This window comes from Mus caroli, unplaced genomic scaffold (assembly GCF_978045245.1).
Source record: "Mus caroli unplaced genomic scaffold, Mus_caroli_1 scaffold_9, whole genome shotgun sequence".
NCBI classification, from domain to species: domain Eukaryota; kingdom Metazoa; phylum Chordata; class Mammalia; order Rodentia; family Muridae; genus Mus; species Mus caroli.
This window is the reverse complement of record NW_028227264.1, coordinates 88,234,948-88,262,474: the sequence shown is the minus strand read 5'-3', so window position 1 is coordinate 88,262,474 and position 27,527 is coordinate 88,234,948. Positions and strand designations below refer to the sequence as shown.

At 43.5% G+C, this 27,527-nt stretch overlaps 1 protein-coding gene across 1 annotated transcript in view; it reads left to right on the top strand.

Annotated features, from left to right (window-relative positions):
* Positions 1 to 27,527, top strand: part of Utp20 (UTP20 small subunit processome component) — an 81,159-nt gene that overhangs the window by 9,326 nt on the left and 44,306 nt on the right. Inside the window, exons 8-25 of the mRNA XM_021175362.3 lie at positions 393 to 548; positions 1,097 to 1,243; positions 1,416 to 1,550; positions 2,485 to 2,562; positions 4,306 to 4,484; positions 8,481 to 8,636; positions 8,765 to 8,853; positions 9,363 to 9,468; positions 11,040 to 11,190; positions 12,372 to 12,434; positions 13,845 to 14,003; positions 17,428 to 17,504; positions 19,843 to 19,922; positions 20,085 to 20,325; positions 22,692 to 22,877; positions 25,615 to 25,705; positions 26,486 to 26,571; positions 27,072 to 27,197. Coding sequence (XP_021031021.1) covers positions 393 to 548; positions 1,097 to 1,243; positions 1,416 to 1,550; positions 2,485 to 2,562; positions 4,306 to 4,484; positions 8,481 to 8,636; positions 8,765 to 8,853; positions 9,363 to 9,468; positions 11,040 to 11,190; positions 12,372 to 12,434; positions 13,845 to 14,003; positions 17,428 to 17,504; positions 19,843 to 19,922; positions 20,085 to 20,325; positions 22,692 to 22,877; positions 25,615 to 25,705; positions 26,486 to 26,571; positions 27,072 to 27,197 — 2,306 coding nt within the window. The remainder of the gene's footprint in view (positions 1 to 392; positions 549 to 1,096; positions 1,244 to 1,415; positions 1,551 to 2,484; positions 2,563 to 4,305; positions 4,485 to 8,480; positions 8,637 to 8,764; positions 8,854 to 9,362; positions 9,469 to 11,039; positions 11,191 to 12,371; positions 12,435 to 13,844; positions 14,004 to 17,427; positions 17,505 to 19,842; positions 19,923 to 20,084; positions 20,326 to 22,691; positions 22,878 to 25,614; positions 25,706 to 26,485; positions 26,572 to 27,071; positions 27,198 to 27,527) is intronic.

The window sequence follows — 27,527 nt, the reverse complement described above, 5'->3', positions numbered from 1 at the left end:
CACACACTGGGGAGAGGCAGGCTTACACTGTCCTCCTGATGTGGCTTTTGGGTGCTTTTACTTACAAAATCGCTTCCGTCTTCTTGATCCTGAGTGCTTGACTGATGGCCATGGATAGAGAGGGAGGGAGAGGCGGTTCTGTGACAAATTCCCCATCCTAAGGTTGGGCAGTGTGGTGGTTACTCACCTGTAATCCCAGCACCCGACATGTTGAGGCAGATGGACTGAAAATTTAAACCCAGCCTGGGCTACAGAATTAATAGTCAAAGCTGCCAAATCTTTAATAAGATCAGTGATAAAACACAGCTTAATGCTTAGCTTAATGCTTTCTTTTTTTAAAAAAGAAAATGTTATTGAAAAGCATTTAACTGCTGTCTCTTGCATTCCCACAGGCACTGAAGCTCCTTTTGCAAAAGCTAGGACCAGTCACCGAAACAGAAACTCAACTACCGTGGATGTTAGTTGGGGAGACCCTAAAAACCATGGCCAAATCCTCTGTCGTGTATATATATAAGGAACATTTTGGTGTGTTTTTTGACTGTTTGCAAGTAAGTTCTAACTGTTTTAACTGTTAAGAATGGGTATGTAACCCGACCGTCTGCGTCTCTATCTCTGCTGCTCTGAGTAGGGCAGCATACTGTTGGGCGTTGTGTTTCAGCATCATTTCCTGTACATTTCCTATGCTGCTTCTATACGTTGATTACATCCATCTTCTTCCTCCCCCTCTTGTCTTTTGACACCAGTGGAGCTTGGTGGTTGTGAAAATTGCTAGAGTTTTTTGGCATCTTGTTCTCGCTGCTAGTGTGACTCAGAGATGTTATTTAGAGCGCCAGTTGCATGGTGTTCTCATATGCTAAAATGGGGGCTATGTTGCCTATGTCAAGGAGGCTGTGAGGGTGAGTCGGGACTTCCAAAGAACGCAGGGCAGGGTGCTCCGTGAATCCTGGCTGCCGTCTAGTGATGCTTGAAACATTCATCTTCCTTCTTTATAAAGCCTCACAGCGTGAGGAGGGGCTGTCCCAGAGTATTCTGTGACTGCCTGAGCCATGGGTTTGGGTTTTGTAGTTATTTTCTCCATTACATTCTTGATTTGAAGGAGTCGCTCCTGGAGCTACACAACAAAGTGACAGAAGCAAACTGCTGTGAGAACTCTGAACAGATGAGGCGCTTGCTAGAAACATACCTGATCGTTGTGAAACACGGAAGTGGGTCCAAGATGACACGGCCTGCTGACGTTTGTGGGGTGAGTTCCCAAGTCTGATGTGCCTAAGAGCTTGTTAAAAGCTGGGGCTGGGGTGTATTGTAGCTCTGTGTTGTACACTCACCTAGCACATGCAGAGGACTCATGATCCCCGGCACTGGAGGGTGGAGTGGAGATTGCTATGCGTGCCTTGTGTTTTCTTCTGTTTTTACAGGTATTGTCTGAAGCATTACAGACAGCCAGTCTCTCCACATCTTGCCGGAAGACTCTCTTGGATGTAGTTTCTGCTTTGCTCCTAGCTGAGAATGTTTCCTTGCCAGAGACCCTCATCAAAGAAACAGTAGAAAAGGTAATTCATGTTAGCAGCTGTTACTTGTGTAGTTAGTAATGTGTTTAGCATTAATTATGTCTGCTGCGTATACAGATGAAGCATGAAAAAGGCTCTGCCTTCAAGGGATTGTTCTTGTTGGGGAGATGGGAGCGTCATGCCTTCATGGAAACAAGCACAATGGTACAATAACAGCTAAATCCCTAAGCAAACACTAGGGAGCATGCGTAGGCTACTGTACAGTGTGTGTGGGCTATGTATTTCAGGGTGGGTATGGTGCCTACCATTCTGATAAGGGATTAGGGAGCTTGGGAGTGAGTACTTATCATGGTGAACGAAGAGCTTAGAGGTGTCTATTGAATTATAATTGTTAATTCTACTTACTAGAGGAAAAGAGAAAGGTTTTCAAAGGACACATACTTGGAGTAGTATTAAAGTTTTTGCCAATGGAGAAAAAAAAAAACCACCTGGAGAAGGAACATTCCTGACTGACTTGTTTTCACAAATGCACGTAGTCTGGGCTAAGGGGCACTAGGAAAGTGTGGATACCATAGGAGAAGAGCTCTCTTGGCTTTGAAAAGTTTGGCTTTATCCCGTAGATAGGGAAGACCCTGGAAGAATTCTGAGCAGGGCCATGCTAAGCTGTTTGCAGTCTAGTGGGTTTGGAAAGCAGGTTAGAATGGGACTGAGAGTAGAAACCTGGGTTCCTCTGGAACCTTCTGCTTTTGCTGTTGTGGCTGCCTATAGCTGGGAAGGGGCCAAGCATCCTTGAGGGCCCATTACAGTCACTGAGATGCCTGCTCTGCATCTGAGTTCCCTCAGAGCCCGCCAAGCCTCTGCATGGAGTACTGGTTGGCATGTGGTGTGCCTCCCATCCCTGACTGTAGTCACCCTGGGGGGAGTAGAGGACCACTGTGTATATTTACAGATACTTCTGATCTCTGCTGCTACTCAGGTATTCGAAAGCAAATTTGAGAGACGTTTGGTTTTGGATTTTTCTGAAGTCATGTTTGCTATGAAGCAGTTTGAGCAGGTAAGCAAGACATTAATTTTAAGGCACTTTATAAATGTGTCATGAAATAATTACATTTGAAATCCTGTGGTTTCTTTGTTGTTGTTGCTGCTGCCCCTTTGAGAGGAATAGGTTCAGTGCTTGCTAGTTTAGTTAATATAATTTTAAAGAAATTATATTCAGTCAATAAAGAAATTATATTCAATTTAGTTACACATGAAACTGTATACTAAGTCATTTAAAATACTTATCTGTACAGTGCAGACTCAAATGCCAGCACTTGGGAGGTGGAGGCAGGAAGATGAGCTCAAGACCATCTTGACAGAATGTTTAAGGCTGGTCCAGGCTGTTTAGACCCCGTCTCCAAAACCACCACACCAAAAAATCCTGAACCCAAGTGTGATGCAAGCTTGTACTCACAGCACTTCAGAGGCTGAGGCCAGTGTGAATTCAAGGCCAGCCTGGACTGTATAATGGGCCAAGCTAGCCAGTGTCACAGTGAGACTCTGTCACAAGGCACATATGCACACATATATACACACACCCCAATGACAGTCACAGCCACTATGTTTCTAGAAGTAATTGAATTATTTAGAAAACCATTTGGTAAAACTGAGAAGTCAGTTCAAAGAACTTGAATGTGAACTTAAAGCATAGAGAATAGTTTCATTCTTAGCTCCATAGCAAGGCAGACCAACCTGTACTATATGAGATCCCATCTTACCCCTTACCCACCCACCCCCCCACACACACACAGAGGAGTAAAAAATACATCTTATCCAGATGTGGTGTATGCCTATAATCCCAGTACCTGGGAAATGAAGACAGAAGGATCAGGTGTTCAGGCTTAGCAAAGACTGCCTGAGACCTTGAATCAGAAAAACTAAAAGACCTCTGTGTGTGTGTGTATTGGTTTAAACCAGTCAGACAAGGCTAAAAAACCAAATCATTTGTTTTCCCGTGTTAGCAGCAGTAGCCACAAGTATTCTTTATCTTATTTTCCCTGGTATTTATTCTGAACTCACCTAAGGGTATTCTCTGTGTGACAAGCTAGTTTTGGCCTCATCAGTAGACTCCCTCCTCCGGTAGATTAGTTTTAGTTCCATTATCCTGCACACCTTTCCAGGAAAGTTCTATCTTGGTGTGTTTGATTGAATCCATATCTGCCACTTACGTTTTATAAATGAGAAGAATTTTAGAGTTGTATGTCCTGTCCTTTTATGTCTGCCTGTCTTTGCCTGAATGAGCAGTTGCCTCACTCTTCACACACTGAATACCTTGTCTGTGACTCGGTTTCCCAGCAGCATTCTCAACACTCCAGTGGCAAGCTGTGGGCAACACACCTGCTCTTCCTGCCTTCGGTTCCTCCTGTCTAGGCCTGCTTTCTCAGCATTGAACAGACGTTCTGCTGGGGTAGCCTTTGTTTCTCTCCTGGTTCCTGGGCCCTGTACTCCCTCCCATCCCTGTGTATGCTCTCCTCTCAGTCGGAGCTCTAACAGGTTTGGGAGGGTATTCGTGGCAGGATATGAGAGTCAGTGTATCTGGGATGTGTTTATTCCTCCTTGCACTGCATTGGTAGTAGCCCAGACATTAACTTCTCGGTTGTAGTCCTTTTCTGTCACAGTGTTCCCAGTATGGCTGGCCATATAGTCTCCATGGAGAACTTCAGTGCTGATCCTTTGTAACACTCTCTTAGGATCTCTTTCCTGGGTGTCCTGGACTTCGCTTCTGTAATGCATGTAAATCTCCTATTTTTGTCTTCAGCTGTTCCTGCCAAGCTTTCTCTTGTACATTGAGAATTGCTTCTTGGTGGACAACTCTGTGGTCAGTGATGAAGCACTGGCCATTTTAGCCAAGCTCATTCTGCACAAAGCTCCTCCTCCCACTGCCGGCTCCATGGCCATTGAAAAATACCCTCTGGGTTTCTCACAGCAGACAGTGGGGTAAGTTCTAAATCTACTGCCGGTATTGATGGTAAGATTATTGATTCTTAATTGAATGTTCAAGCATACTACCCAAAATGATGATTGGATCGGTCTATCTACCTGGATCTGTATATCTAGAATGATGTGCGTGATAAAGTGTGGGAAAGACTCAAGTTGTGGCTGTGCACATAGTATTAATTTGATTCCAATTTGCAAAGCTATGGGTAAGCATGGAAAAGTATGGATGGAAACATAAACCTATTAATTTTGTTTATCCCAGATGGTGATAAAGATTAGAAGTGATTATTAATTTTTTAACATTTTAAGATTATTTTAGATTCATGTGTAATTTTAAGAAATGTACAGAGAGGATATATATATATATATATATATATATATATATATATATATAGTCCCCTCTGATAAAGTCTTCATTATCTTGCTGCTGTACTAGAACTAGAATCAATTTTTAGGCTCACTGAGACTGCCTCAGTTTTCTGTGTGTTTACTTGAGTGCTGTTTGTACCTAGATCTGAGGGTCTGTGCAGGTGATCACTCCGCAGAGCTGTCACCACCACCTGAAGGCACAAAGGCCTTCATCCTTGTACATTTTTCTCCTCCAAACAATTGCATCGTTTCTCTTCTCCCCCAGGCCCTTCCATCCCCTCTCCCCTACTCTTCACAATTTTCTTAGATGGCCTTAGTAGCCATCCTACCTCCATCACTTACCCTGTACCTACCAGTCTACTTAGTAGCCATTCTCCTTCCATCCCTAACCCTGTATCCACCAGTCAGCCTGCCTGTTTTTGTGAGCATGTCACTGTAAGGAGAATCGTGCAGTATACCTTTTTTTTAACCTTTGCAGCTGGTTGGCTTTTTCACCCAGAACAGTTCTCTGAGACTCCCCAGGTTGCTCTATCAAGTAAGCTCACTCCTCTTTGTTTCTAAGAAGGATTCCCTGGTAAGAATGTCACACTTGTCATTAACACGTGAAAGAACATTTAGATTATTTCTGCCTCTTGGCTACTGCACATTAAGCTATTATGACCATTCATATTTTCAACTCTGCAAATATCCCAATGTGGAATTTTGGGGGTTTATGATAAATTCGAAGAATCGCTACCCACTTCCTGTAATTAGACATTATAGTGACTTAAGAAAGCATGATTTTGAATACAATTTGTTAATTCATGACAGAAACAACAGTTCTATCAAACCTTAAAAAAGTGTTTGTTGTTTTGTTTTTTGGGTTTGTTTGTTTGTTTGTTTTGAGGTAGGATCTCACTGTGTAGCCAGTCTGACTTTCCTCCCTCCCTCCCTTCTGTGTCATATGCAGTCTGCAGCCCATTGTGCATTCATTGTTACATTAAATTTGAGGTTTAGGCCATCAGGCTATTAACTTGCTTTGGCAACGTTTGTTGAAAAGCTGTTCTCCATGAAGCTGCCCTGTACTTCTGTCAGAAATCACCTGGGCATGTTGGCTGGCCTCCTTCTGTGTCCCTGAGTCTGTTTCACTTATAACGTTGTATTAAACGTGTTTAGAGGGGCCATGGATCGCCTTCTTCTTATGAGCATGTGTGAGGATGGGCGCAGAACATGTCTGAGGTCAGAGGTTAACTTGTGTGTGTAGTTTCTTTCTTTCTACTATGTGGGTTCTGGGACCCAAACTCAGGTCACTGGGCTTTGCAGCACGTACCCTTACTCGCTGAGCCATCCCAGCACCCGGTCCTTTGTTTTTAGGCTTGATTTTGTGTTTGTTGGAGTGGCTACACCTACGTGTTGCCATTCCTGTGGTCTGCTTCCTTTTGAGACACTAGGGTAAGTGCGTGGGGTTCCCAGAGTCTGCTAAGGTCTCTGCGTTGACCTTTGCTGCAGTCTTTGGGGTGAGGGCTAGCATCCCCATAGCTCACAGCATTTAGTTTGGAATTAGGTGAGCTGGAGATTCTGGGGCCTTGGCTCCTCAGTGCCTGCTGATGTCTCTAACTCTGAAAGTAATTTCTGTCAAATGCCAAACAGAGCCCTGTTTTCCTTAACTGAGCTCTGGCTCTTGAGACATAGATAATGAGTAACTTCTGGAGAATCATTTCTGTGGCCTTGGAGCTTGATTTTACAACCCAAAGCCAGTCAGCCTCTAGTAGGCATATTCTTGCAGGCGTCCCCAGAACTGTGTCTCCTGTGCTGTGGCGTGAAGCTGCTTGGTTCTCTGCTTCCTTCCCCTCAGAGAAGCCAAGGGATTGATGAGGCTCCTGTCCTCCCTCACAGTTCTGTAATCCTCCTGAGCAGAGTACTTAGTAAAATAAGTAAATTAGATCTTTTAACCCAAAGCTATTGCTACAACTTCCATGTCTCTTTTCTCTGAGACAACGTTCCTTTGCCACTCTTCACAGAAATGATTTGTGTGAATGGTCACCTTTGTCTTACCTCTCTCTTCCTGTGGAGAATTGAGTAATAATTTGAGCTGAGTAGTGACATGTATTTGCTCACAGACACCTCACACTTGACTAGAACCCAAACGAGGTGGTAGGAGTGTTGCAATGGCAGCCAACCTAAGCCACATTGGAGTTTGAGGTGAGCCTGGGGTCCATAGCAAGAGCCTGTCTAAAACTCCAAACTGTAGAACCAGGAGAGAGAATTGGTGTGAAAATGCTTATTTAACGCCCCATCCACTGCTGTACACAGTGGGGTGTGACTGGGAATGAGGTGCCTGTGTATCCTGCAGAAGACAGCGACATGTGAAGAGGGACCTACTGAGGCAGTTAGGCATGTTAGCGGGGAGGGACAGAAAGGATCAGTCCCTTCTAGAGTGGTGCTTTGGACTTACTGTAATGGCAGGAAGGATTGAACCTTATAAGATCTGAGTTCAAGACTCCAGGCAAGAAGAGGAGTTAACTATAGGATAGTATGAGGCAAATAATGACTTTTTCTTTTACATCATCTCAGTATTTTATAAGACTTTTATAGGTTGTCATTTCATGCTTATTGTCTTGAAAGACTCAAAATATTATGACTAGCTGGGCAGTGGTGGTGGTGGTGGTGCACACCTTTGATCCCAACACTCAGGAGGCAGAGGCAGGCGGGTCTCTGAGTTGGAGGCCAGCCTGGTCTACAGAGTGAGTTTTAGGACAACAGGGCTACACAGAGAAATATTGTCCAGTTAAAAAAAAAAAAGGTTGACTAGTGAGGTGATAGTTAACTTACCTATCTATTATTTCTAAATATTCTGTGTCCTAACAAGTATGGAACCAAAAAAAAATGTGACTTTGTTGATTTAAATAACAAAAAGACAGACTACTTCTCTTATACAAGTTACCATACTGGACACGGGGAACAAATTATAAAACATATTACCCATCATTTCTGTGACGTTGCTTGCAAGAATAGAAAAGGGCTAGTTATAACTATAAACTAATATATACCCACAAACAAATGGTAAGTCACAAACCATCATTGAGGACCCTTGTTGCATGTAAAGGGGGAGCAGAACTGTCAATCATAATAAAAGTGATATTTGCCAAATTTTCCATTAAAAAAAAATTGTGACAACATTCATCATTTGGAAAATAGTAAAGTTCATGAAAAAGGGAACGGGTGGTTGATTTCAGTGTTTCATGCCTGTAATACCAGCAGCACTCAGAAGGTATGAAACAGGAAGATTGACACAAGTTCAAGGCCAGCCTGGTGTATAGAGTCAGTTCCAGCTTCCCAGGCTCATAGCTATACTATTTTAAATAAATAAGATCTGAGGAATGGAGGAAGTGAGTTTGCTCCGGTCCTTCAGATATGCAGCAGCACACCGTGCGCAGCAGAGCCTAGACCTAGGAAGGACTTGGCTTAGGTTACAAGTCAGTTAAAGTAGAGAGGGGAGTCCGGCACATGGGATTGAAGAGCCTGCCCCAGCAGTCAGTAAATGGTGGAGTTTGTTTATTTCCATCCACCCATTACCCCAAGCCCTTCCTCCCTTCAAGATGCAGACTTGTGCTTTGTTAAATACCTGTTCCTTGTTTTCACCTTCAGATCCTACTTAAAGCAGAGGAAGGCTGACTCCAAGAGAAGAAAGGATCAGTTCCCAGTCTTAAGCCATCTCTTATCCATAGTTCAGTTACCCCCAAATAAAGATGCCACATACCTTTCACGGTCTTGGGCAGCCCTTGTGGTATTACCTCATCTTAGGTAAGAAAATAAACAGTTTTACAAATGTTTAACATTTCAATTAAAATGTTACCCATTCGTTTACATCCTGAGACTAAGCTGTTAAATAGAAATTTGAAATTTTTCTTCTTCTTTGCACTTTATAACAGACCTCTTGAGAAAGAGAAGACAATATCGCTTGTGTCCTGCTTCATAGAGTCACTCTTCCTGGCTGTTGACAGAGGGAGCTTTGGGAAAGGTCGGTCAGTCAGCCCTTCTCCTCTTGGTGTGCCAGAGAACAGTGCTGTAACTCCATATGGTAGGGCCTGTGCTACTTGGACCCTATAAGTTGCCTAAACACAAGGAAAGTCAGGTGTTAGGAGAAGTTAAAACATGGGGTGTTAGAGCCCCTGCTACCTCCTGTGCCTTCCCTTCCTCTTAGAGACACCTTCTGCTTCAGACTGCTTCATTTATTCACCCGAACACAATCATACCCTGACATACTTCATGTTAGAGTAGAGGCGCTACCTCGGCTTGCTTCTTTCTCAGTCAGTGGTATGGATTTTATTCTCTGCTTCTGAACATATGTTCACTGGAAGAAAGATAAAATGTCTGACTTAGAAACTTTCCTCTGTTGGTTTCTATTGTGTATTAGAAAGCACAGATTCGCTTTAAATGAGCCTTCTGCAAGTAATGAGGGTTATTGGTGAATGAGGTGTTTCACAGTTGAGAATGAAATCATGTGCCTTTCCTGGATTTCTGCCCTAGGACATTTATTTGTTCTCTGTCAAGCTGTAACTACACTGCTAAGTGTGGAAGAGTCTTCTGAACTTCTTCACCTGGTTCCTGTGGGGCGAGTGAAGCACTTAGTGTTGTAAGTAAACGGCTTCCATTTGTCTTAACAATGAGTGAAATATTAAAAAACTCCTGTTGTGTGATATAACAGAAATCTTTACACCTAAACACAGTCACATGGGAAAATTCAGTGTTATTAGATTCTTCAACTAAAATAAACAATTTTTAACAGACTAAGTATTTTAAGTATACAGTTATCTTTGCAAAGGAATATTTCACAATATTCCTAGGTTTGGGGTTATAAAGTTAAAACGCTGGGTTTGTAGTTGTTGTTTTGGAAATAGGATTTCTACACAGCCCTGAAACTCACTCTGTAGACCATGCTGGCCTTGAATTCAGAGAGATCCACCTTGCTCTGTCTCTCAAGTACTAAGATTAAAGAGTATGCATTACAATGTCCAGCCCAGGTGCATATAAACGAAAAAATTCATTTGTTATGCTGCGGATGAAACCAAAGGTTCACATACACTAGGCATCCTTTTCTTACCTCTTTAGTGAGGTACCTATACATGCTTCTACATCTTGCCTCACAGTGTGGGACCTGCATTTCCAAGAACCTTCCCTGTTGCTATCTGTTTGCTGTGTGATGCAATGGACCAGCTGCTGACTCTGGAAGAAGCACTGGTTCATTATTGAGAAGTCTGTTGTGGTTCCTAGTAGGCTGAGGCCAAGGCTCTGGCTTAACAATATACTGTGCATGGGGCAGCCCCCCGCAGAGTTCCTGCCTTGAGGGCTAGTGTTGCTGGGAAGCTCTCCTGTGCTAACCCTCTTACTGGAGTAAAGTCTCAAGTCCTTTCCTGACATCACCCATGTTTCCTTGTTCACTTGGCCCTGGCTACAGTGGTCTCTAATGTTCCTGTAGGTATGTGTGTATATTAGGGTGGTAGGCGAGCAGGCATCAGAGAGGGCCTTGGCATCACTCCTCTGCCTAGAGGGCTTTTCCTTCAGATAGCCTTATGTCCTCTTTTCTGTATTCTGTGACCATCCTGTATCCCTTTACCACTGGTCCCTGCCATCTACTCTCTTGCTGCCTCTGTAGCCTCCTCCCCTGAATGCTTTCCTCCCGAGCATTTACCACTGGACTACTGAGTATTTTTTAGTGTACTGTGATAACCTTTTCCTAGAATGTGAGTTTCAGGAGAATAAGAACTTTGTCTTTTATTTTCTATCCAGTGTCTAGAAAAATCACTGGTATATGCCAGGCTCTCAGGCCATGTCTGTGAATGAAACTGGCATGTGGAGGGTCTGCAGCCTGTCCCGGCGGAGGCTGGGGTATGGGCTGTGCTTTTCCTCCCCACGCTCAGTGCCTAGCATGCAGATAACACTTGACAAATTTCACATTTGCCCTTTGGGTGCCGCTGCCGCTCACCGCTGTGGATTGGGGTAGCAGCGTCGGAGGTTCTAGTCCTCCTGCCTCTGCCTCTAGCTAGCACATCACTCACTTGGCAACCTTGTCATCAGCTATAAAGTGATGATGGATGTCTCTATAAAACTTAGGCCTGCTGCATTTCATCTTTCCCTCGTTAGCGGACATTTCTTAGTAACTTGGCAGTATGATGCAGTTTGACTCTCGTAAATCTCTTGTTGCAGGACATTTCCAACGGAGCCATCTGTGTTGCTGTTGGCCGATCTCTATTATCAGAGGCTAGCAATATGTGGATGCAAAGGGCCACTCTCTGAGGAGGCTTTAATGGAATTATTTCCCAAATTACAAGCAAACATCTCAACTGGTGTCTCCAAGGTAACACTGCGTTGTGAGTTCAACTTGTGGTCACTCACTTCCTCATCAGGGTATTGCTGTGGGTGATTTCCATCAGAGATCGCTAAACGCTGGCCACAGTCTGATCACAGCAAGCCTGGTTAGGATGATCAGTAAAATTACAAATCTTAGGTTTCTGCCTCCAACCATTCCAATTCAGTAGGACTAGGGTAGAAGAAAAAACTAGATAAATGTACTTATAGGTGGGATTTGTTTGACTAAATCTCCATTGTACAGGCATGTATAGTAGACATTTTATGGACTAGAAAATTGTGCTTATACTAAAAGGTAAACAACCTATCTGTGTCTTACAACTTAAAACTAGAATGTGTTCTTGTGATACACTGCTGTTCTCACAAAGTTTGCAAATTTAGAAAACATAAAACTTAAACCAGGCATAGTAGGAGTGTACACCTTTAACCCAGCACTTGGAGGCAGATCTGTGTGAGTTTAAGGCCAACCTGGTCTACATAGTGAGGTCCAGGACAGCCAGGTAATATCAATTGACAAATTTCACATGTCAATATTCCTGTCTTGGAGAAAGAGAGAGGAGAGAGAGAGAGAGAGAGAGAGAGAGAGAGAGAGAGAGAGAGAGAGAGAGAGAGAGAGAGAGAGAGAGAGAGAGAGAGAGAGAGAGAGAGAGAGAGAGAGAGAGAGGAGAGAGAGAGAGAGAGAGAGAGAGAGAGAGAGAGAGAGAGAGAGAGGAGAGAGAGAGAGAGAAAGGGGGAAGAAGAGGGGGAAGGAGAGCAGGGAAAGAAAAAAAAGAGAAAGAGAGAAAAAAAGAAAAAAAGTACTTGAGGTAGTTCACCTACTTATTGGAGTGTGGGCTACCCTGTGTTGCTAAGGAGCCTCGAGCTGGTCGCTGAATTGTATATAAGCGTAGTCAGGCCCTTGCGCTTAATTAATTACTGTCACAGCGGAAACAATGTGATCGTGTATTGGGCAACCTCACCCACTTAGTCTCATACTATTTTTAATTCATTTACTGTTGGAATTAAATGTTGGCCATTGTTGGATATGAAACAAGGACTAGAAAAGGCAGGCTTTGCGCTGATGAGACAGTGCCTCGTGGATTTTGTGAGCTGGGGACTTCGTCAGCCACACACCCGTTTCTTCCTTCACTTAAACATTGCAATCTGAAATCTCCCTTGTACTTTCTTTAGATTCGACTTTTGACAATAAGGATACTAAATCATTTTGACATCCGGCTTCCAGTTTCAATGGAGGTATTGTAATTATTAGAATGGATAGTATAAAAAACTCAAAACATAACATATATATAATTTAATTTTCAAAGTGATATTTTTTACAGAAACTGTGTAAACATGATAAAAATTGGTATTTTTGAATTCATTTTCTTGTCTCCCACTAAGTCTACTAAATGTTCTTTCAAATCTCTTGGGTAGCAGACGTGGTGAAGGCTGGTTTGTCATGGAGTTTCTATATCTGTGCCTCTGGTTTTGCCTCTTTCCTTTGAAGTTTAAGTAGTTCCCACATTTGCAGTCTCACCGATTCATCTGCTGATGAGAGCTTAAGTTGGGTTTCAGTTATCAATTTCCAACACAGCACCACAGTGACCTCCCTCAGATGGATATTTGCATGTGCAGAATTGTCTCCGTTATGCAAAGACTAGGAGTGAATTGCATTGTGTGTGTGTGTGTGTGTGTGTGTGTGTGTGCGTGAGAGAGAGAGAGTGTGTGTGTGTGTGCATTTTTTCTTTATTTCAGTAGATGCTGTTAGTTTGAATCCTTTTGACAACTTTCTGTTTACTCTGTGTGTGTGGCGTACATGTGTATTTGTGCATATGTGTGTGTGTGCCCAGACATTTATTGCACATGAATATGGAAGCTAGAGATCGATGTTGGTGTCTTATATTGTTTGCTACCTTATTTTTTTAATCTAAAATATAGTTAAATCCCTTCTCCCTCCAACTTCTCCCATGCCCCGCCCCCTCCCCCCCCCCCCCGCCCGCCACTTCACACTCTTTATTGCTATGTATATTTAAATGTGAATGAGTAAATGCAGCCCGCTTTTTTCTGTTGCTTGCGTGTCATTAGAGCTAATCATTTCTCATGTGTGTGGATATTTTGCCTGCATGTATTTGTGTGTAATGTCTGCATGTCTGGTACCTGAGAAGGCCAGAAGAGGGTGTCATCTCCTGAACCTGAAGTTACAGGTAGTTTATGAGTTACCATGGACGTGCTAGGAATTGAACCAGGAACCTGTGAAAGAGCAACCATTGCTCTTAACTTCTGGGCCACCACTCCAACCCTGATCATTATATTTAGAGACAGAGTTTCACACTGAACCAGCTAGGCTGCCTGACCATCGAGCTTTAAGGATTCACCCTCCTTCAGCATATTCTTGGTTGGTTTTTTGTTTGTTTGTTTGTTTGTTTTATTTTTAAACCTTAAAGCTGAGCATAGTGGTACCCACATTTAGTCCTAGCCACTTGGGAGGCAAGAAGCAGGTATTTTCTGTAAGTTTGAGGTCAGCCTGAACCACATAACGAGCTCCAGGCCAGCCAGGGATGCATAGTATGATCCCATGTCACAAAACAAAACCCTTCAGTCGTACCTCACGTTCCTTTTGGAATCAAGGCTCTGACCTGCCTCGGGTTTTGTCTGGCTTTTCAGGATGATGGGCTCTCCGAGCGACAGTCAGCCTTTGCTATATTACGCCAGGCTGAACTCGTGCCAGCAACTGTGAGCGATTACAGAGAGAAGCTCCTGCACTTGAGGAAGCTGAGACATGATGTGGTGCAGGGTGCAGTCCCTCAGGGACAGCTGCAGGAGGTAACGGCTCTGTCCCCTTCCCCTTCTTCCCCTTCCCCTTCTTCCCCTTCCCCTTCCCCATCCCCTTCTTCCCCTTCCCCTTCTTCCCCTTCCCCTTCTTCCCTTTCCCCTTCCCCTTCCCCTTCCCCTTCCCCTTCCCCTTCCCCTTCCCCTTCCCCTTCCCCTTCCCCTTCCCCTTCCCCTTCCCCTTCCCCTTCCCCTTCCCCTTCCCCTTCCCCTTCCCCTTCCCCTTCCCCTTCCCTTCCCTTTAAAATTGTTCCTTCAATTATGTTTTAAATCGTATTTGGGAGGTCATACCACATAGTGACCAACAATGAAAATATTCTTGTTCCAAGGTAAAGCAAACCTTGCCTCTTTCTCTTCCACGCCTCCAATTAAGTTGTTCCTTCAGCCTATTAAATGTAGTGTCCTTTTGAGTATGTGAAGGTGTGACACAGTGACTGTGACTCTTGTGTTGCTGTGCCTAAGAAAGGGAGACTTTGACTATGCCAGCAGCCCATTTAACTTGGGGTCTCTCTTGTGTTTCTACCTAGTTATGACATGTGAGCATCTTAAAGTATAAGACTTCCCTTTCAGCTGGTGTCTGGCTTCACAAGCCTTACCAGGGAGGGAGGGACGGGGAGAGAGACAGACAGACAGAAACCAGCTTTGTCAACAGAATAATTCAGACTCTGTCCTTTAAAAGAAGGTATACAGGGTAGAGTATGATTGGTGGTGTGGGAGCAGGTTGAAGAGATGTATCATGTGAGAAGCAGAGCTGACTGCTGGCCTCTGATGCACCCCACAACAGTTTAAGTCGAGTACTCATGAGGGGTGAAGGGTCGGCAACACCATTTCCTTGTTTGTGAATTAGGAAAACAATAGTCTGTAGTCCACTGTTGCTATAGAACTGCATGAACTAAATCCAAAATCCCAGTACAAAACAAGCTACCATCTAAGCACATTATACTAGTTCTTAAGGGTATTAGCATTAATCTTTCATCAAGCATTATGTTGGTCAGCAATGACCAGGCGCTGGTGAGAAACAAAATCTCAGCCTCTGCCTTCAGGGAGACAGTGTCAGGGGCAAGGACTAGGGGACCCTCTATCTGTTCAAGAGTCTGGAAGTTTCTAGAAGGGTGATGTTTAGCTGCATCTTGAAGGAGGTGGTAATGTCCCATTCCAGAGGAAAAATGTGCAAAGGAAGTGGGGTCTGACACACATAAGTTATGCAGGGAAACTGCAAATGGATGTGGTCTTCAGGCTCCAAGGGAAACTGATACCAAAGTCCATCTGTGGTGTTACAGATGGGCTCTCCTCCCACACCCATCCTGCTGTCTGGTGGGTGATCATGCTGCTGCTGAGATTACCTCTCGATTCTGGCCGGTCTCCCCTCTGGAAGGAATTCCCTAGATCATATATTCCTTGAGGACTTTAGGTCTTTAGTTCATCATCTGAGCACTGTGCCCTGCTCTGCTGAGTAGGTGTTCATGAAAAAGGGTTTATAGAAGAGTGTTCTGTTTGATCTCTACTGGGGACATAATTTCACAGTTTCCTTTATTAGTTTTTTTTTTTTTTTTTTTTTTTTTAAGCATGAGCAGTTCAGTATATGTTAAAACAACAAAATGAGTGAAAACAGGAATTGTTTTGTTTTGTTTTCTTGTTTTTACTCTAGGCAAAATCCATTGAAAGTAGACTAAGCAAACATGGTCCTTCCATATCAGGATCATTTCATGTTATAATGCTCTCTGGCCACTGCGTTTCAAGAATTGGTGATAGCTAAGTTTTAGGATTCAGAGAATGACCATAAAACAAGTAACTATCAGAACAGCCACACTGAGTGCATGGCTGTAAAATATACAAAGAAAACTGTAAGAATAAAGTAGTTATCAGTGTTAGCCTCATTTCTATCCTTGCCATGTCAAGAAAGAACAAGCCATGTATGGCATTCTGGAAGTCTCTTTGAGGAAGAATATTTTAAAAGCCAAGCTTTGCTTCCTGTTGGATTTGGGCATGCCCAGAAGCATAGGGGATGGCATAGGATACTTTACAGAGAAGGAAACTGAGGCACGGTGAGCTCAGGCTTTGCTCAAGATCAGATAGTGCCTAGTTAGAGGAACTGAGATTCTGCCCAGGTGTCATGGATTTTACATAGTTCCTGCTTCCTGTTGCTACATACCCTTGCCTCAGGCCAGACATCTCAAGTGCTTCTATTCAGAACTGTAAAAGCAAGCATGCTAATTAATAATATATGTATGAAACCAAATCTGTCTAGAAAAGAACAAGTTTTGTGCTTTGTAATTCACAACATGACTCTCCATTCATAATCCTTCCCATAGTAATCTCACTCAGTTCTCACAGCAAAGTGTGGGCAGCGTTAGTCCCTTTTTAGCAATGACTCCTTACGAGGAAGGATACTATGTCTGGTTTAAAGCCAATATTCTTCACCACATTTATTCACGGCTGCAGGATATTGGGTTTGCCTTTGGAAAAATCTATCATGGACTCATTAGGAGCAAGCTGAGAAAGGCATTCCTCTTTCATGTAGGGTCATTCTTTGCTGGTGTGATTATTAGTGTTCTCTACATTTCATTTGGAATGGGAATTACAGCCAGAGCATGTATCTAGATCCCACTCCCAAATTTAAAAAAATAAATAAAATAAAAATCTACCATTCTCCATAGTGTCTAACCTGGAAAATGTACTATTGGTAATAATGAATGCTGTGTAGAAGCTGAGAACGCTTTAGGACCTGAGTCTAGGACCCCTAAAGTCTCTGAAAGCACAGGTTCAAGAACTCAGACATCCAAATGGTGGCAAGAACTCAGACATCTAATGGTGGCAAGAATTCAGACATCTAATGGTGGCACATGCCTTTAATCGTGGGATTTGAGAGGCAGGGACTGGCAGATCTCTTGTGATCTTGAACCAGCCTAGTCTACATTGTGAGTTCCAGGACAGCCAGAGCTATACAAAGAGATACCACCCCCACCCCCAAAAAGCAAGAAAGAATGAACTGGGGTATCAGCAATTATAGGAGGCTTCAACCACCATTCCTACAACTTGGGATTTTTAGTTTTGTTTTGTTGTTGTTGTCATTGTCGTTGTTGTCCTTTAGTGTTTACACTATTAATGTATGACGCTTTGGGTCATAGTAGTGTTTATGATGGAATTTTGTTCCCAGTTGGATTTAGACTTTGTGAGCGAACATCTGGGATAAGCTTGCATACTGTTTTCTAATGAGTATGAGTAAGATTTTAGGAGCTGGAAATTTTTATTTCACCCTGACTTCTGGGTTAATACCAAGAACCTTCCCTTGTAAATAAATGCAAGCGTCTTCCCAAACCCCACTCTCTCCAAGGGTCATGCACGTTTGAGCACTTCTCTTCTGACCTTCTCCTGCAGCCTGTCACGTGCTTACTAAACCAGTCTCTTGGACCTGCAGGTGCCACTCCGTTATCTGTTAGGTATGCTGTATGTCAACTTCAGTGCCCTCTGGGACCCTGTTATTGAGCTCATAAGGTAAGCATGGGCTGAGTGGATGGGGTCATTCACTTTAACTGATGCAGAATGATGGGGCCAGGGCCAGACCTGTGTTCCATGTAGGTGTGGTTTAAGTTTCCTTTGTGAAACAACCTGAGGAAGAAAAATAGAGATTCTCTCTAGTACCTGTTTTTCAGTAGGCTAGCTATACAAATATTTCAGTGCACTTAAATGACTGGAGGGTTTTCTTTTTACTTTATGATACTGTTTATATGATCAAAAGATATATTGTGATAATCACATATTTTTATTTTTACATAATAAGTGGCTGAACCATACTTTAAAAATAAGCACTTTTCAAAATCCTAGCTGTCTAGCATACCACCACACACACCTTTAACTCAAACAAATTATTTTAATAGTCACAAAATAGCGTATGCTGTGGTTGACATAAATCAGTCCTTTTACAGATGTTTGTCCTTGACGCTTTACTCTGGCTTTTGTCAGACTGGGAACATGTCATATGTCAGGCCTTTCCCGATCTTATTACTTCGTACTTGACAGAAGCAGAGTAAACAAATCCCTCTTCAATTTTGAACCAATTTGCCTGCTTTTTACTTTTTTTCAGAGCAATCTAACAAGGATAGTGAAAATAAATGGCTTTTGACTGGTTTGGGGGGGAGGGTTGGGGGAGCCTTCAAAAGATAGGAAGTGACATGTGTGTAGTCAGTGGTCCATTATCACAATGTTGGCTCCTGAGTCACGGAATGCTTCTAAAGTCTCCCTGCCTATAGTGGCTAGGCTATTTTATTGTTGGGGACTGTTTTCCATGTGCACTACACACTGTGCATAACCAGAGTCAGATCTAGTATAAAGTTTGTGTTCATTAGTGGGAGGCAGGTGTGCTGATGCACACTTGTAGTCCCAGGATTCAGGAGATTAAGGCAGGGAGCTTCACAAATTTGAGGCTGGGCTACGAAGCTATATGTCTCATGAAAGAGGAGGATGAAGGAGAAAGGAGTGAGGAGAAAGATAAGGGATGGAAGATTAATAGAGAAAACATGAGAATATTATTGTAGGGGCTTTAGACTGTAAAAAAAAACAAAAACAAAAATAACTACATGACTGATTCACTTCGTGTCTCAGTATTAAGTTCTGAAAGTGTTTGAGACAGATTCTAAATATGTATTCCTGGCTTGCCTTGAACTGGCTATGATGAGAAAGCTGGCTTTGAACTAACACAGATCTCTCTACCTCACAAGTGGTGACATTGGAAGCATGTGCCACCACACCCAGCTGAAAAGCTTATTTCAGATAGTCAAATTTGAATTAGGTGCAGAGAAGTATATATTTTTTAACTAACTCTAGTGCAGCAGTTATTATCTTTCTGGCAACTTTCTTTCCTTAATGGGCCCTCCCTCACATACTATCCTTCTTAGCCTTGTCAACCTGACGTAGCCCAGAGTCACCTGCAGAGAGAGTCAGTGAGTCAGTTTCTGTATTGGGTTTGTCTGAGGACTTGTCCTGACTGATGGTTACTGGGAGCACCCAGCCCTGTGGGAAGCACAGTCCCTAAGGCAGGTGCACCCAAGCCTGGGAGTAAGGCAGCACGCAGTGCTCCTCTGTGCTCTCAGTGCTCCTCGGCGCTCCTCCATGCCCTCTGCCTCTCACTTCCTCCTGTGAGACAATGAGTAGTAAGCTGGAAGTGTAAGTCAGAAAATGTTTCCCTCCCAAGTTGCTTTTGCTTATGGCGTTTGTTACAGCAACAGAGAGGAAAAGGTGGAAAGGAAAAGGTTCCATTTTTATGACTGTGTTTTTAACATTAGTCTCCCTAACTGAATATGGTAGTTGGTGCCAAGCACTCGGTGGTGGGGCCAGCAGATTGTCTGACAGTTTGGGACTTCATAATGGGTTCTAGACCAGCTTAGACTTCATAGAAAGGCTGATTCCAAGTATCATCAACAACAAAACTAAATAGTCTACATGTATCAACTTACATCTGAAAGCTCTCCTGCAGTCATTTATGAAAATAGTGTGTGTGCTGGCAAGGTGGTTCAGAAGGGGAAAGCTGTCACTGCACACGTGTGACGGCCTGAGCTCAGTCCTTGCGTCCTGCAGTAGAGAACCTAACTCTCCAAAGAGCCTGACGACTCTTCTCTGCACAGACGCTGGGCCACGGATGCCCCCCTCGGTCACGCGCATCGTATGCATGATCTATGACTAACGATGAAATAAAATACATAGTCTGTGCAATGCAGGCAGTGTACACACAGCAGATTTAACCTTAGTTGATTCTTTTACATTTTTCCAGTGGGATATTTCACACTTAAGACCAAGACCATGCTGTATTGTGTATTTTATGATCTTTTTCTCTTAGTTCTCATGCCTATGGAATGGAAAACAAGCAATTCTGGAATGTCTGCTATGAACATCTAGAAAAGGCAGCTTCCCATGCCGGTATGAGCAGGAATCTTGGAGGGCTGGGACACCGTATTTATTTGTTTAGTTTGATAAAGTTCTGAGATGGTGCTGTTCTCTTTGTGTTACTAGAAAGCACACATCCTGTCTTAAGGCTAAGCAGTGGTCTACAGGCATGAGAGTGACACTTTTCTCTTGCAGAGAAAGAACTGCAAAAGGATGTGAGAGATGAAGAGTCAACAGGAGATGAAAGTTGGGAGCAAACCCAGGAAGGAGACGTTGGGGATCTTTACCAGCAGCAGTTAGCATTGAAAACCGACTGTCGGGAGCGACTGGACCATACCAACTTCCGATTCTTGCTTTGGCGAGCTTTGGCTAAATTCCCAGAGCGAGTAGAGCCACGGTCCAGGGAACTCTCCCCTCTTTTCCTAAGATTCATCAAGTAAGTAGCTAGGCCTCTGCCCCTGGCACAGTGTAAAGGCGAGGTATCAGCCTCCTTCCTGGCTGGGCATTTTGCATTTTTTGTCATGTTTCAAACCATTATCATGTCTGCAAAGCACTTCCTCCCTCAGGTAAACACTAAACCAGTTTTGTTCACATTTAGTTATATATGAATCAACATACAAATAGTGCTAATAAAATAGGTCAGGTTACCACAGAGGAGGCGCCATGTTGAGTTTGGTCAGTGTACAAAGGCCTTGCTCTTTCTTTCCCTGTTCATTGTTTTCGTACTTGCCTGGGAGTGACATAACCATGTCTCTGTTCGAGTCTCAATGCCGAGGAATGTACTCTTGAAGAATAGTAAGAGCTTCCTGAAGCCTTGTTTTGTTTGAGTGTGTAAGTCTGAGAGTCTTGAGTGCTTTGAACGGATTGCTTCGAAGGGATGTGTTGTGTAGAACAGAACTAAGTAATAAGTTCTAGTGTGCTTTGTCACATGGGAAGGAGGTATGGGGTTAGATTGAGTAGGACATAAGCCACAGCATGTCGAGCTTGTCCAGGGAACAGAAAGGAGATTTGGGTGACCAGTTTAGAATGATCCAAGGAGAGACTCAGTAGAGGTCAGAGCAGAAAGTTAGTCCTGGCCTTGTGAGAGTGAGGTGTTTGGCCTTCATCGTCAGGGAAGAGGGCAGTTAAGCAAAAACATGAAGGACTTGCAGATGTTGGCCACGTCTGGAGCACAGCTCTATGCTCTCAGGGGACACTCCCTGGAAGATTTCACCTGTGATACTGGTCTCCTTAATCACCTCTAATTTCTCAGCTCCAGCTAACCAACATCAATTGTCCTAGTAACACAAAGGTTCCACTTCAGTGGTGGCTGGCCTTTTGGTAATTGTGTCTGATTCTTCAGTTCCAGCTGACCAGAACCACAGAATCTCAATTCAAAATAGCAACAGCCCTGAGAGAGTCGTTAAATTTTCCTCTGAAACTTCACAAGTTAGGCCTCCATCTTCTGCACTACTATGAACAGTATCTTTGGAGCTCTTAAGAACTTCCTAATGAACTCTAAACACTCAATGGCTTTTCTAGTCCAAAGTTCCAAAGTCCTTCCCCAAAACATGTCACAGCAATATCCCCACACTCCTGGTACCAGCTTCTGTCTTGACACAAAGCCGCTCCCTTATGAAAAAGAGCTGTCTGGCTTTTCTCTTGAGTTGTGTAGGAGGTCTTAGAGGAAATGGCTGCTGTTTAGCAAAGTAGCTAGGGCTGTGCCTCGGAAAGCTGAGTTTGGTGTTCATAGACTGTACATGTCCCACTATAATAACTCTCAGTAAGTATCATCACCCTTTCGTTTAAGGACAAAGAGCTTTCTGTAAGGATGCTATGGAGGATAGGAGCAGAAACAGGAGCCTGTAGTAGAAGTGGGCCACCCATATTAGAGGAAGACCCTGGTAGTCTCCTAGTGTAGGCCTTTTATCTTTAAAACATTATCTGTTTTCATGCTAGAATGATACTGTTTTGATACAAGCAGCTTTTTAGTTTGTTAGGAAATAAGATAATGTTTCTGACTTGGTTACATTTTGCTTACTATTGCTTTGACTATTTAAGTTTGTAATTTTATATTTTTGAAAGGACATTGGCAAAGTGGGAAAGAAATACAGTCCTAATAGTTTTTTAAAATTTATTTATTATTTTATGTATTACATATGAGCACACTGTAACTGTCTTCAGACACACCAGAAAAGGGCATTGGATCCCATTACAGATGGTTGTGAGCCACCATGTGGTAGCTGGAAATTGAACTCAGAACCTCTGGAAGAGCAGTCAGTGCTCTTAACCGCTGAGCCATCTCTCCAGCCCTCAGTCCTAATATTTTACAATAATCTTTCAATATAGTCCACTTCTGACCATCTGTGCTTCCAGAGATAAGGCCGATCTCACTTCAGCACATAGTAGGCATTTCAAATCTTTTCAACACTGAAGTAGTAAGGCAGACCACCTTCTCCTGATAGTGACTGACTTGTCAGTGAGACAGACTGAAGGAGAGAGAACACTAGTGCTGCACACATGACTCAGTGCTTAAGAGCCCTGGCTGCTCTTGTAAAGACCAGAGTAGAGTTCCCAGCACCTACATGGTGGCTGACAGCCATCTGTAACTTCAGCCCAGGGGATCCAATGCCCTTTTCTGCTGACCTCTGCTGCTACCAAACACATAACATGCAGGCAAAGCACCCAGCACATAGAGTAAAATAAGTGTGTGTGTGTGTTCGTTCGTTCGTTCGTTCGTTCGTTCGTTCGTTCCAGTGTGCCATAGGTGCCTTTCTGATGCACACACTCCTCACTGTTGCTTTCACCTACGTCCTCTTACAGCAATGAGTATTATCCAGCAGATCTGCAAGTTGCTCCTACTCAGGATCTACGCAAAAAAGGCAGAGGAGCAGTGGCTGAGGAGGAGGAGGAAGAACCTGCTGCTGGGGAGGAGGAGGAACTGGAGGAAGAGGCCGTGCCCACAGAGGACGCGCCCCAGAAGAAAAAGACGAGAAGGGCTGCAGCAAAGTGAGTTCCCCACCATAGGCTGATCATGGAGCTGTGCTTGTAGGGAGAGCAGTGCAGCCCTTCCTGTCTGCCTGGGAAATGGCTTCATGAAAGATGGACTCCTCAGATAATTATTGATATACCGTCCTGAGATTCTCTTGACAGTTTCGTCAGTCTTTGGAGATTCTTACTCTGAAACATGCTGGTGCCAGGCATTGAGAACTGTCTGTGGTGTTCTGTGACATCAAAGAGAAAGGCAGACAGACCCAGAATGATACAAGTGACATTGATGGGGGTCTGCTGGTATTGATGCTACCCAGAAACGCACTTCTGTAGGTGTGGCCCAGTCAATTGCATGTTACTATCTTGGATCTCTCTGCCCTTTTCTTTGGTCTCTTGGCCACTGTGAAGATTGCTGCTTTGTTTTGGAACAGTTGCTGACTCGCTTTCTTGTGTCACCACAGAATCTGAGCACATGAGGAACTGTTGGTGTGGCTTTTTTTGTCATGGTTCCTTTACAGATGAGAGCATTGCAGGCTAGGGCGCTGTGTTGTGCAGCAGGGAACAGGCGGCAGAGCCTCTGGTCAGTACCTGCCTTTGCCTCCGGCTTGGCTCCTGCTTGTTACCTGTGCTACAGTGTCTCCCAGTTCCCTTGGTTATTCATTTACCTAAAGTGTTCCAAACTATAAAAAAGGAAAAAAAGGGGCGGGGGGGGGGCTGCTTTTAGAGGCTCTTTGAGCTTACCTGAAGATTGTTTAGATTGAGGATCTATCTGATCTGCCAGGCTGGTGCTGCCCTTAAACTTTTAGATCTCACTTGTGTGTTTCAACACTAGCCGTTTATAGATTTATCCATTTGATAGCTCGCCAGTGCTCTTTGCTAAGTGCAGGGCTGCAAAGATGAACTGCAAACATCTACAATGTAAGAGTGTGTCATATCGCTGGTCAAATCATGTTTATGGGGTTTCTGGAAACACTGTAAAGAATTATTTCCTTCTACCACAAAGACTGAGACAAAGACTGGGGGAAGACCTTTTACAGAGGGAAGGATACCTTTGCTGCTGACAGACGAAAGACTGGCTGATGCCAGTGTTATAGAGGGAAGGACCTGTCAGCCAGTGGAAAGAGTGTACAAAGGCCCAGGAAGGGTCACGGCCAAGTTGCATGTAACTTTAGTTCCTTCTTCTTCTCTCCTCGGTTTCCATCATCATAATCCCTAACAAAAGATTACTTCGAGCTATGTGTTTGCTGAATAAATGAATGAGCCATTTATCCAGTCACACCGTGGCCTTTTTCATCCCTGGACCTGCACACACACTCTTTCCCAATGCCCTGGCCTCACTTCTACCCACTGAGAAAATCTGTTCATACTTGAAGGTGTACTTGTAGTTCTTCACTGAAGTTATCTTAGGTGGCTTCACACTCAAATAGCTGACCATAACTTGTATCATGGAACCCCTGCTTGCTTTGGATTTTAGCTCCCTACAGCTAGCTCTTTCTTATGAAAATCATAAGGTGCTTTCACAATCCGTAGGGGTTCAAGTGGTATTCTCATTATCTGCCTTCCTCCTGGTCCATTGAAGTGTTCTTAAGAAACTTGTCTAAAAACATTAAAAGTGGAGAGGTGCTTGACCTGTAGCTCAGTAGGCAGAGTGCTTGCCTGGCATGCATGTGGCTCTGTGCTCAGGCAGCATTCTATGAGCCCAGCATGGTAGTGCACACATAACATTTCAGTCTGGAGGTGGAGGTAGGAGTTGTTGACAGTGAGCCTCATCTACATAGTTCAGGAGCAGAAAGAAAGAAGAAAAAGAGAAATTCTGTAAGGATTCATCTACTTCCCATACCCAAACCTAGAACATTGCTCTCAAGTTCCATCATTGAAAATGGGAATAAATTGTGCTGGCTATGTGGCACACATGCACACACACAGACACAAACACACACACACCTACCTTTAATCACAGCACTTAGAAAGTAGATGCAAGCAAATCTCTGAGTTCAAAGCAGCCTGATGTACATAGCAAGTTCCAGGCAAACCAGCCCTACATAGTCAGTCCATGAGACCCTGAAGAGTAGGAAAAGGGAAGGTGAGTGGATGAACTGATAATGAGACCCTCAGAGCTATCTCAGTGTATGAGTAGGCCGATGCTTCCAGTGACTAACCTTGCTTGCTAGAGTCCGTGTACTAGGGAATCAGGTGGGCAAATGAGGTAGACACGCTTCTCTATCTGCTTCAGTAGACGATATGTTTGTTCTGGGCAGTCCTGTCGGCCTCCTACCTCTCCATCCCAGAGCCTTTCTGTATGTTTGTCAGTTGTGCAAGCAAAAGCCATTGTCACCTAAACCCAGTTGTATGCCATCCGTGTTTATGTTCTGTGAGCAAGAGGCAGGTGAATTCTGCGACTTCCTTGCCTGACACGTGGAACCTCACAAAGGACTAAGTCCCCAAACCATCCCTGCTCATCTGCTGAGAGCCTACTGTTTTCTCCACCTTCTGTCCAGTTTTGATTTAGCTAAAGCCTTTCTACCTCATCCTGAGGGTTTACTGTGGTGCAAAGCCTGGATTGTGGGGCACCACCGCCTGAGATTGAAGTTTCCAGAAAATAATCTTTCTAAGCATTAAAATTTTGCTTGGGTGATTAACAACAGACTTCTGGGTGGACTGTGTGGAATACTTGTCAGAAGATAAAGTGGTGGGTAATGTTATTTCAAGGTGGTCTCTATTATTTACTTCTACAGTAACCTCTCGTTTTGTTTAGGCAGCTCATTGCTCATTTACAAGTCTTCTCTAAGTTCTCAAACCCACGGGCCTTATATCTAGAATCCAAGTTGTACGAGTTGTATCTTCAGGTGAGCCACATAAATTCTGTGTGCTTTGACCTCTCAACCTTTCTCACATTTTCTTTACCAGAGCAACCTGGGTTTTCGGCAGTCGTGGACAGGACCCATCTCTCGATTTTAAGTACTATTATGTTAATAGGCTCACACACTAGAAAACCATCTTCATGTATAATTTTAGCTTGCACTAGTTTAGTTGACTCTGAAGTCAGCTTCAGTATGGAGTGACTGACGCTGAGCAGCTGTATTAGAAGAAGAACGGTAAAGTCATGGTTAGATCATAGGGAAGGCTGACGGGTGCCTTTCCTTCATGGGAAGTCAGCCATGCTGGGGACTCGTGTTTCTGAATCCATTCAGTAGAATGAGATCGGGTATGTTAAATGGTTGTTAGCTGTAATTATAATGTATATCCCCAACTCCAAAAAAGATGACTGGGAAATGCAACGTTCTCATATGTGGACAGTCTTTTAGAGGAACCTAATCTGCTCAGCAGACTGACCGTAGACGCCTCTGACCATAGGAATAGTCTTTTCAACTTACTAACCAGTCCCCTCTTGACATTTGCTGACTAATAACTGTATATATATTAACTGTATAGTATAGAATGTCCTTGTCACAGAGCCAGCACAGTTGGTTAAAATCCAGGCTCACACAGAGAATTCGGGTCAGAGTTTCGTTTTCTCTTCTTCTTTTTTTTAAGATAGAGTCTTACTATTTGGTTAGTTAAATTTCTATTTCATGGTTTATATATGTATTACTTCATTAACTTATTCTGTAAAATGTCATTTCTAGTTATTGCTGCACCAAGATCAGGCTGTGCAAAAAATAACCTTGGACTGCATAATGACGTATAGACATCCTCATATCCTCCCTTACAGGTGAGCAACATAAGCTAGAGAAACATCACCTTTTACCTTCTGAAATAATGTCTCACAGGCCTAAGAAGTCCCCCTCTTCCGAAGTAATCATAACTGTTTACAGGCAAGAAATGAAAGCCTGAAGTGTATTTGTGGAATTATTGTCTGCAGATAAGAAAATGGAAAGGAGAGTATTAGTTTTAAAAATATGTCTTAGAAAGTAGTAACATTTCTCTGTCCTTGTTAACATAATTCCATAAAACCCTTGCGAATGGTGCTGCCTGGGAAGAAAAGCTTCTGTGCCATGTGCTCCTAAACATCAGGTTAGGGACCAACGCTCATCCCTTCCAAGCCATTTACCTCTTACAACTTACAGACATTTTGTGAGGATTGTCCTTCCGGGTGTGGGCTTCAGTATGAACTACTTACTATGTATTTTAGCTGTACTTGTACACACTGCTCTTTCCATCGTTGGCAAGTGCCCTGCACTGAGCGACAGGTTGTGCTGTGTCTTTTGAAAGGGAAAACTTACAAAGGCTGCTGGACGACAGGAGCTTTAAGGAAGAGATCGTGCATTTCAACATCTCAGAAGATAACACGGTAGTGAAAGCGGCCCACCGGGCAGACTTGTTTCCGATTCTGATGAGGTACGTATACTACTTAAAAATGTAAATCAAAACACGGTTCTGATACAGTCATGATTGTTTTCAGCAATTGTAATGGAAACATTTCATTGTTTCTGCTTTCTGCTTGTTTAAATGGGGTCTCCTTAGCCCAGGCTGGCCTCAGACTCTGTGTAGCTGAGGATGACCTTGAACTATTGTTGAGGCATGCATCACCATGCTTAGTTCTATGCGGTCCTGGGGATTGAACCCAGGGCTTTGTGTGTGCTGGGTAAGCACTTCGCCTGCTGAGCCATATCTCTGCCCCTGCTTTTTCTCTTCTTTACCTGGATCTTTTGGACATTGGCTCCAGAC